This window comes from Polistes canadensis, unplaced genomic scaffold (assembly GCF_001313835.1).
Source record: "Polistes canadensis isolate GaletaPanama2010 unplaced genomic scaffold, ASM131383v1 scaffold_818, whole genome shotgun sequence".
NCBI classification, from domain to species: domain Eukaryota; kingdom Metazoa; phylum Arthropoda; class Insecta; order Hymenoptera; family Vespidae; genus Polistes; species Polistes canadensis.
The window spans coordinates 5,675-16,595 of record NW_014570365.1 but is presented as its reverse complement, the minus strand read 5'-3'; the positions used below and the strand labels follow the sequence as shown (position 1 = coordinate 16,595).

At 39.4% G+C, this 10,921-nt stretch overlaps 1 protein-coding gene across 1 annotated transcript; it reads left to right on the top strand.

The window, feature by feature from the left end:
* Positions 1-10,007: 10,007 nt before the first annotated feature.
* Positions 10,008-10,787, top strand: LOC106792839 (elongation factor 2-like; the record flags this gene model as incomplete). The annotated part of the gene is made up of 1 exon (XM_014759371.1): positions 10,008-10,787. A coding segment is annotated over exon 1 (780 nt), but the record flags the coding sequence as incomplete, so codon positions are not given.
* Between the last annotated feature and the right edge of the window lie 134 nt (positions 10,788-10,921).

Below are 10,921 nucleotides of genomic sequence, written 5' to 3'. Positions count from 1 at the left end.
AACAAAAGTATTTATTTTGTCAAATCTTTTTCTGTTTAAATATAAATACGTAAATCAGGAAATATTTTTCCATTTAAATAAAAGTACTTAGCTTGTAAAATCTCATTTCATTTAAATTTAAGTACTCTTCTTATCAAATCCATTTCTATTTGAATGAAAGTACACGACTTATCAAATCTCTTTCTATTTGCTTGAAAGCACTAAACTTATACAATTTTCTTTCATTTGAATGAAAGTACTCAATGTATCTAACCTCTTTCTTTTTCAATAAAATTATGTAACAAATCAATTCTTTTTCTATTTAAATTAAAGTACTCAATTCTTTAAACCTCATTCTATTTAAACTAAAGTATAAAACTCATCAATTCTTTTTCTACTTGAATGCAATTACTTAACTTATTAAATCTTTTTCTATTTTAATAAAAGTAGTTGCGTATCCTGCGCTACGAGTAAGTAGGGCGGTCCGCCGGGGCGTGTACGGACCTGCTAAGGCGTAATACACATGCGACAAAGCAGTATAGTTGTTTTTGATGGTAACTATAGTAGCGTCAAGATGTTTGCAAGGGCTCTTTTTTTCTTCTAGCTCGCGTTTTCTTATTTCACTTATTACGCTAATCACATGTATCAACAATCGCGTTATCCTGAAGCTTATCTGTGATTGGTATAGCATATCTTCGCTTTTTGTATAAGGCCCAGCGCGTTCTTGCCCCTGTCATTACACGTAATTCATCACGCGTGATTGATTGCTCGAGATTCATCTAACGTAAAAAGGCTAAGACTTACGAGAACTACTTCGAGGAGAACTATTTGTATTGCGAAATACTACATCATTTAGGTTCAGCCAGCGACAAGGGACAAAGGCGGGCATGCACGTAACCAATATTATCCTGATTTGTACGGATTCTTCGACAACGTTTCAGCCAGGGTTTATATGTTAAAAGGCTTTTTCCTGACAAGCAAAATAAAACGTACTTTTTAGTACTGATTGAGCTTAAATATATTTGTAACTGTGATTTATTTTCCTATCGTCTTTCACATTAATAAAAAATCTCGATATGTCCTGTGAGGGCATTCTTCGATTAACTACAATCCACTGGATTACCGATTAAGGAATCGGTCGCATCAACATGTTTGGGCTTTCGATCCGGATCGGGAGCCTTACTCTTCGTCTGGCGTCTATTTTGCATACAGTCTTCTTTAACGGAGGAAAAAGAGGCAACGGAAGACTTTCGATCGTGTAACAAAGGAGGTATTGCGTCATCACTACAATCCGAGAAGATTCTATTGTTCTAGTGCGTAAGTACGCAGCACGGGACATTTAATTTAGGAGATTTACGTGAGTTTTGTAATTTCTGTTGCTTAATAATTCTTTGAAGTCGTGTTTTTTCCTCTCTTTTCTCTTTTTAATTTCGCTTTCTGTCGTGAAAATGCCTCGTTTGAGTAGAGCACGTGGTGATCTCGAGCGCGTTGTACGGAAATTCGAGTATGTAAAGAAAGAATTTGCGCAATTTCTAAAGGCGGTGAGCGAGATAGATCGTTCCAGCCCGCACGATATAAGAAAATTAAAGCTTAGAATTTCCAAAGTTAAAAAGATTGTAGTAATATCTATAGAGTTGATAGAGAAAACTTCTGGTGAAGCTATGGGAACGCTGGTTGACGAAATACACAATCATGTCGAGTCAGTCATCGATGCTAAGGCGGAGGCGGAGTTGATCATTAATAGAGCTAAATCAGTAGCCACCCAGGACACAAATTCGCCCATTACGAGTCTGTCCCCTCCAGTTAGAACTACGGTAAGCAGTCCGCCCGTAGATAGCATTTACAGTATAACGGAGGTACATTTACCTCCTTTTGACGGGCAGTATGAAAAATCGCCGAGTAGTGCAGACACGTTTTAATCAGTGATACGAGATAATCCCGCGCTTCGAGATATACAAAAGTTTGCATATTTAAAATCATGCTTATCGGGACTTGTTGCGGAGAAAATAAGAGTTCTGGAAATTACCGCGGATAATTATCCGATTGCGTAGAAGACCTTAGTCGAGTGCTATGACAATCCGTTATTATTCATAAATAAGACCGTGCGAGCTATATTAGTGGGTCCTCTGATTGACAGTGAATTTCTCTTGTCTTTAATTGCCGCGTCTGATACGCTAAATTCAAATTATAGGGCATGAGAAGCGACTAAAAAAGTGTTTGTCGATCAATTTGCTATTGCTGCACATCTTTCGCGAGTTGATCTAGCAACACGTCTTCAATAGGAACAACAGTACTCCTGAGATGCTTTATAAACAGTAAACGAATTTGTGATATTCTCGCGCGATCTGGGAAATGCGCTAGTAAGCTCCAAGCCGGCAAAACATTCTAAAAGGATTACCAATAGCAGAAAAAACGCGCCGTTTGAACCCGAGAGAGATTTTTGTTTAAAGAATTTGATGCGTAACGAGCAGCGTCTTAGTTCTCTGCGAAATTGGCCGCGAAGTTTCGACCGTGGACAAGTTTAAGCGTATTCCACAAGCGCGACTGTTTCGTGTAGCATATGTCGCAAGGGGAATAAATCATTGGAGTTTGAGCAGCTACTGAGAGCGGAGCCCAAAGAGCGCAGAAGAATAGTGGTTAACGCCAATTTGTGTTGTAATTGTTTACAAGCTGGTAATCGCGTGTACAAATGTATTTAAAATGACTGCTGCAGAAAGTGCAAGAGTTGTTACATGTGAGCGAGGCAGTTACAGAATGTGCAACAACAGGCATCACATGTTTTTGCGTGCGGACGGCAACGACGGTGCAGAATGCACATGTAGAGCTCCATCACTCGCAAACACCCTCGCTGTTACTTACTGCAGTAGTGCACTTGCTGGATCGCGACCGCAGGCCGCACGAGTGTCCTGTGCTCCTTGATTCGGGTTCCGAAGCACATTTTTTACCAATCCGGTTCGCGAATCTTCTGCGAATAGCTAAACGGGACGTGAACGTACCTATATCTGGCGTAAACCAAACGAAAACTAGAGTCAAACAGGAAATCTTAGCAACGTTAAAATCGCGAACAGAAAATTATGCGGTAGCAATACAATTTTTATTATTACTCACTGTAACGAATAGGTTGCCTTTGCAACGAATTCCGCGAGAAGAATTGACTATACCGGCAGGGATCTAATTAGCAGATCCCAAGTTTTGTGAGCCATCGAATATTGACGCGATTCTCAGTGTCGAGATTTTTGCTTAACTATGGCGCGCAGGACAGAGCATAAAGTTAAATGAAAATTTAATGGCACAAGAAACTGTACTAGGATTGCTCGTTATAAGCACAGGAGCTTCGCGAACTCCGCAGAGCGTTAATTGCCACACGGCCACTGTAGATTTAAACTCTCAATGGGAAAAATTTAGGAAGGTTAAAGAAGTAGCTGAAAGTAGTATTAGGTCGCACAAGGAAAATTTGTGCGAACCACATTATAAAAACAACACGCGACGGGATGATACTGGCAGATATATAGTGACACTGCTATTTAAGGAAAAAAATCAGTTAGGAGATACGTATACGAGCGCGTTACGAAGAATTTACGCCTTAGAGCGATAATTATCGCGCAAGCCGGAAATAAGAAATGAATAAATTAAAATCTTATCCGAATATAAAGAACTAGATCACATGACAAGGATAGAAGGAGAGAGATCTTTCTCCACGAAGAAAGATTCCATTTACCGCATCATGCTGTATTAAAGCATACTAGTCTTACGACCAAATTGCGAGTAGTGTTCGAAGCGTCGGCAAAAACCAGTAACGGGAAATCTTAGAATAACGTATTACTGATTAGCCCAACTATACAGGAGGGTCTGTTTGTACTTTTAGTAAGATTTTGAACACGTGCTGTCGCTATTACCGCGGACATTGCGAAGATGTATCGACAGAAAATAATTGACCCGCGCGATCGCAAATACCAAACTATACTTTGGCGTCGACAGAAAAGCGAGCCCGTGAAGGCTTATAGATTAAATTTAGTAACTTATGGAACCGCCTCCGCGTCGTTCTTAGCAACGCGTACTTTACATCAATTTACGAGCGACGAAGTTCTCAGAATCCCAAAAGCTGCCATCGTTCTTAAAGAAGATTTCTATGTGGACGACTTTTTAACCGGAGCGCGTACGGTTAGGGAATCAAAGCAACTCCGCGACGAGTTAATAAGGATAACCGCAGGGGCAGGCATGCATTTGCGTCAATACGCGTCAAATTGCGCTGAAATTCTAAAGAACTTAGATACCGCAGATATAACATCCTAAATTTAGATTCGTCAGGCACGGTTAAATCATTAGGTATTAATTGGAACGCGGCTAAAGATAACATTAACTATACGGTAAAGAGAGCAGCTGATCTATCGAAGGTACCTCAGCGCGTTATATTGTCCAAAATTATGCAGGTATTCGACCTGCTAGGTTTATTAGGACCGGTAGTAATCAACGCAAAAATGATGATGCAACGGCTATGGCAATTAAAGTCAACGTGGGACGAAAATGYCCCAGCCGATAAATATAAAATATAGCAAGAGTTCCGCCAAAATCTCCACACGCTCAAGGAGATAAGGTTCGCGCGCAACGTAGCAGGGGTTGAAGAAAAACTGGAAATGCACTGTTTTTTTGACGCGAACAAAAGGGCTTAAAACGTGTGCATTTATGTTAAAACGTTGGGAAAAAATCGCACGTTACGATTAGTCTGCGCCAAATCCAAGGTAGCGTCGCTTAAAATGCAATCGCTTCCGCGCCTAGAAGTTTGCGGCGCCATAATACTCTCGCGGCTCTTTAAGGCAACTAAAAACGCTTTGCGTAGAAATGATTTTCTGCCGTACAATATTTAAGGCGGATTCAACGGTACTTTTGCATTAACTCAACACTCCGCCTCACACTTTAAAAACCTACGTAGAACATCGCGTAGCTTAAATTCAAGAAAGCAAAGCTCGCGAGCTGTGGCGTCATGTATCGTCCAAGCATAACCCCGCAGATTTAATTTCTCGCGGCGTTACATTTGCCGAACTCCGTGAAAGTAAGCTTTAGAAGTCTGGTCCTGCATAAATTATCAAGCCGGAATCAAGTTAACTGCATAGTAGATTAGAACCAATCGAAATCCCGAAAAAAAAAATTGTAACTTACGCAAAGGTAGTTACTCTATTCGAACTATCTAGGCGGTACCCCTCGTTCATCAGATTAAAGCGCCTTATCGCGTATTTCGCTAGATTCGCACGTAACTCGCGCAATTTAAAAGAGAAAAGAATAATAAGTGAGTTAACAGTAGACGAATGGAAAGGCGCGAAAGTAATCTCGATTAGATTGATACAGAAAGAAGCATTTCCCGAGATCATCAAATTGATCTAATCCGGAAAAGAGGTTTGCGCATCATTCTCCGTTCTTAGCCTGTTTTTAGACAATTTAGGAATATTAAAAGTTGGAGATAGATTGGAATAAAGCAACTTGCCATACGAGCAAAGGAATCCCGCATTATTACCGAAAGACCATACATTTACAAACGCGATAATACGCGAAAAGCACTATCAAATAGGGAACGGTTGAACGCAAGTTACTTTAAACGCACTTCGCGATTTAGAATGTTAGAAATTAGAAGGATACCCTTCTAAATTCAGGACCCAATACTAGTAACAAAACTAATGCTCCTGACTCGTCCGAGATCCTATCCTTTATCCATACAATTTTCACTGAAAAGAATGGAGAAGAGTGTCCTAAGTTAAATACCCTTGAGGCCAAACCTTCCTTTACATCTTCTTGAGCCGAATCTGTYAGAGCACTTCTCCGCCTCGATCACCTGAATTTAGAAGAGGCACGGTCTGTTTCCAAGTTAATAGAAGACACCGCAGACATTTTCTATTTACCGGGCGAATCCCTCGTATGTACGGACATACTGAGGCACAAAATTTTTACGACCGATAACGTTCCTGTGCATACAAAACAGTACCGATTTCCACCTGTCCCCAAAGAGGAAATCTCACGTCAAGCATCCGAGTTATTAGAAAATGGTATAATAAGACCATCCATTTCGCCTTATAACTCTCCATTATGGATAGTTCAAAAAAAAGCGGATTCTGGAGGAAACCCCAAGTAGAGAATGGTAATAGACTACCGTAATTTAAATGAAAAGACAGTAGGTGATGCCTACCYYATTCCTAATATAACGGAAATACTTGATCAGTTAGGTGCAGCAAAATATTTCTCCATCTTTGATTTAAAATCGGGTTTCCACCAAATAAAAATGCATCCCAAAGATCAAGCTAAGACAGCATTTTCAACACCATATGGCCATTACGAGTTTACCAGAATGCCATTTGGTCTTAAAAACGCGCCTGCAACATTTCAAAGATTGATGGATTATGTTTTAACCGGGTTGCAGGGCGAAGAAATGTTCGTGTATTTAGATGACGTAGTCCTATACTCTAGATCGCTGAGCGAACACGTGTCTAAATTTGGAAAGCTCGCGCAAAGGCTACGTAGGGCCAATCTAAGGTTACAGCCTGATAAGTGCGAATTTCTGAGGCGGGAGGTAGTTTATTTGGGCCATATAATAAGTGGAGATGGCGTAAAGCCAGATCCAAAGAAAGTGGTGGCAGTAAAGGAATTTCCTCGACCAAGAAACATTAAATCAATCAGAGAGTTCTTAGGTCTCGCTGGCTACTACAGGAGATTCATACCTGCCTTTTCTAAATTGTCAAAGCCACTTTCTGACTTGTTSAAAAAGAACGTTCCTTTCGTCTGGGGACAAACTCAGGAAAATAGCTTTTGTTCGCTGCGCGACATACTTTGTAAAGAACCAATTTTGGCCTTTCCAAATTTTKAATTACCTTTCAATGTTACAACCGATGCTTCCGGATACGCGATCGGTGCAGTCTTAAGCCAGGGTCCAATCGGCAAAGATTTACCCATTTCATACTGCTCTCGAACATTAAACAAAACAGAGATTAATTACTCTACCATAGAGCGGGAACTGCTAGCAATTGTTCACTCAGTAAACTATTTCCGACCTTATTTGTATGGCAAAGAATTTACATTAGTTACCGACCATCGACCTCTGGTATGGCTAAGATCGGTCAAGGACCCCACTTCACGACTCGTAAAATGGAGTCTTAAATTGGCAGATTACAATTACAAGATTGTCTATCGACCTGGTTCTGCAAAGGTAAATGCGGACGCTTTATCGTGGAACCCCTCGGAAGTCGGCAAGGTATTACCTGTGGGTACAAGTGACTCAGGCGACCGCCTGATACAATGTGAACCTAAAGAAAATCAGACCGATGACGAAGACAGTGACATTGACATCGATATAGACGATACAGACGTCCTCGACGTAACACCTGGTGAGGTCAACGACCTGACTAGATCTCTGACTAATACGGGGGAGACAGACGACGTAAGCTCTGACACGGGGAGTACGAGTGATTACAATATTCTTTGTTCCCCGTCGCGAGCGCGCGTTGATACTCACATGCGAATGCTTACGTCCCATTTAGGTATAACAAGAGACCCATTAATTTTACGAAAAGACAATCTAGTAATTTTTACTAATCTAGAAGGCACGCCGTGTGACGCGGSTGCAAAACTTCTTAGCGAATCGAAACTTCAGCCCAAACGTAAAGACTTGACTTTAGCACGTGCTAAAGTTACTAATATTGGCAGGTTTCATTTAATTATTATTCCAATAAAGGAACATTGTGCAAATAGTGTTAAGTAAAAAATTTTGATAGAGACGTTGGAGTCTTTGCTCGCCGTTACACGCGAATTGGGTCTCACCTCAGTTAGCATAGCAAAAACTTTTTACTTTGACAATATATCATGGCAACAAGTTCAAAGAAAATTAAGTAACGCATTCGATTGCGAGTCTTGCAAAATTATAATTTGTGCTGGAAAGGTGACGATTCCTTCTCCAGAGAAGCGAGAAAAAATACTTGTCGAATGCCACTCCTCGCCTGTCGGTAAACATAAGGGAGTTACTAAAACTGATGCCAGAATTCGCAATAAATATTTTTAAAGGAACATGAAACAAGATATTAAAGAGTTCGTAAGGAACTGCGGAAGTTGTCAAATAAAAAAATTAACCAGAATAAAGTCAAAAGAACCGATGATTATCACTGATACGCCAGGAGCTTCGTTCGACAAGGTTGCTATGGATATAGTCGGATCATTACCAGAAACAAAAACTGGTAACAAATTTATTCTTACTATACAGGACCTCTTGACTAAATTTTTTATTGCTGTACCTCTTAAGGCAGCAAAATCAGTCGATATTGCAAATGGAATGGTTCAAAATTTTTGTAATATATTTGGTGCCCCCAAAATTATACTTACAGCCCAGGGGACCAATTTCACTAGTTCTCTTTTAAAGTCTATTGCACGACAGTATAAATGCAAACAGATTAGAACTACAGCATTCCATCCGCAATCAAATGGTTCTTTAGAGCAATCACACATTGTCTTGATCGAATATTTAAAACATTTCATTAAAAAGAATCGAGAGTGGGATGAATGGCTCACACACTCTATGTTCTATTATAATACAAGCATGCATGAGGGGACGAAATTCACTCCTCATGAGCTAGTCTTTGGTWAACAAGCTAATATCCCCTCCGAAAACGAACATACGAATGAAAATCTCRATAACACATATCTTAAATATTATCTGGATCTAGTTCATAAGATACKTTGTTCGCAAGTGGTGGCAAGACAGAATTTGGTTGGAGCAAAAATAAGATCCAAAGTTTATTATGATCGTAAGGCTCGTAGTCAGAGCCTCGTTGTTGGTCAGAACGTTTATCTTTTAAAGCAGCCAACATCTAAATTAGGAAATCAATACACCGGCCCATACCAAATTCTCGAAGTGCTTCCTAAAAATAATATAAAGATTAGTTACAAGAATAGGACTAGAATTTTTCACAAAGATAAAGTGAAAATCTGTGCGAAATAAGCCTACTCTTTCCAAATATTAACTAATACTTTTAGACTTGTTATATTTTTTATACCTACTTAGTAACTAAGTATGGGTGCTGGAGTAAATTTTTCTTTTTATATACAGTTAAAGGTAGTGTCAGTGGGGGAATCACCCACTCTACTCTAAAAAGCACTACATAGAGAGATGCATAGCTTTTTATAGACGATTTATAACCAGCATCCACAAGCGAACAAATGAAAAAAAAAAATAAATACCTTCTGTACGCAATAGTCAGTCAATCTCGACCTTAAGGAATCTCAACTCCTCTCAAGCTATCTACTAAATTAATTTTTAAATTTTTTTTTTATTATTACCTAGTGGTTAACCTCGTAACTTTATAAATTTGTTTAGCACCTAATTTTTCTCGAACTTCATGAACGATTTAAACTTGTAAATTTACTTTCGACAAAATCGTTCTTGTTATTAAAATGAAAATAAACCGTGCTTAACTACGGCAGCTTTTACGGAAATGTCTTAATGAGTTACAAAGCATAATAAAATTTGTTACTTTTCGTTTTTTTTTTAATAAGAAAGGCTCATTGGAGTTGCTTAACGCTATCATCGATCATGCAATGATACGCTAAACAAGCTTGAGACGAGTTTCTATTAGTTCGCATTTAAATATAGTTTATTAAAATTTATATTGAATCAACATTGGTTTCAAAGAAATATGTACGTCAAAATCACCATCGTCGTGGCCGCATTCATCTGTACGACGACCGCACTACTTGGATATGACTGCGGAGGAGCAGCTGCTAACATTATCACCGTTTTGCTCCTTGGTACGGGGGATTGCAACCTCCCCACACTAACGCCGACAAAGACAACCACATACGTTCAGCATGTTGCAGTTAGAAGACCATAGTGAAACAACAGTTTACCAGTGCCGAATTGAGATAGATCGAACAATTTACTACTGCGATCTATAATAAACACTGGGATGTTCGCTCTTAACTCTTTCACGCAGGCGAACGGCTCAAGGTTAATACCACGGATTACCGGAACATCACTTTAGCTGGATCAGTGGGAACCGATGACAGATGCCTTTGGACGTGTATTTCCTGGTAAAATGTGTACTGATATAAAGACTCGTATTATGGGACCGAACTTCCAACCCGGAAAGAAGGAGGATTTGTATGAAAAAGCTATTCAACGTACTATCTTGATGATGGGTCGTTACGTTGAAGCCATTGAAGATGTACCTTCTAGTAACATTTGTGGACCTGTCGGTGTTGATCAATTCTTGGTCAAAACTGGTACCATTACTACGTTTAAGGACGCACATAATATGAAAGTTATGCAATTCTCGGTTTCTCTTGTTGTACATGTAGCAGTTGAACCCAAGAATCCTGCAGATTTGCCAAAATTGGTTGAAGGTTTGAAACGTCTTGCTAATTCGGATCCTATGGTAAAATGTATCATCGAAGAATCTGGAGAGCACATTATTGCTGGTGCTGGTGAACTTCACCTTGAAATCTGTTTGAAAGATCTTGAAGAAGATCACGCTTGTATACCAATTAAAAAGTCTGATTCTGTCGTATCATACAGAGAAACTATTGCGGAACAATCTAATCAGATGTGTTTGTCGAAATCACCGAATGAACATAACCGTCTTTTTATGATGGCTTGTCCAATGCCTGATGGTCTTGCCGAAGATATTGACAATGGTGAAGTTTTGCTTAAGAAGAGGAAGTCTTCAATAGAGTTGATGCTTTACGAAGCACTCAATAATGGACTCTTTCGTGCCTCTCCTTTAAGGGGGAAGGTGTTACGTCCTAGTGACGACTCTGAATGGCAAGGCGTACTATCCAATGTAAATTCAATAGTTGCGATTTATTTTCCTGTCATATTATAATTTAAATTTTTGTTACTTACATTATAAGCACTCTTATGAACGACCATCGATGGTTATTATTTTGTCAGCATGTGATATTAGTATAAACATGT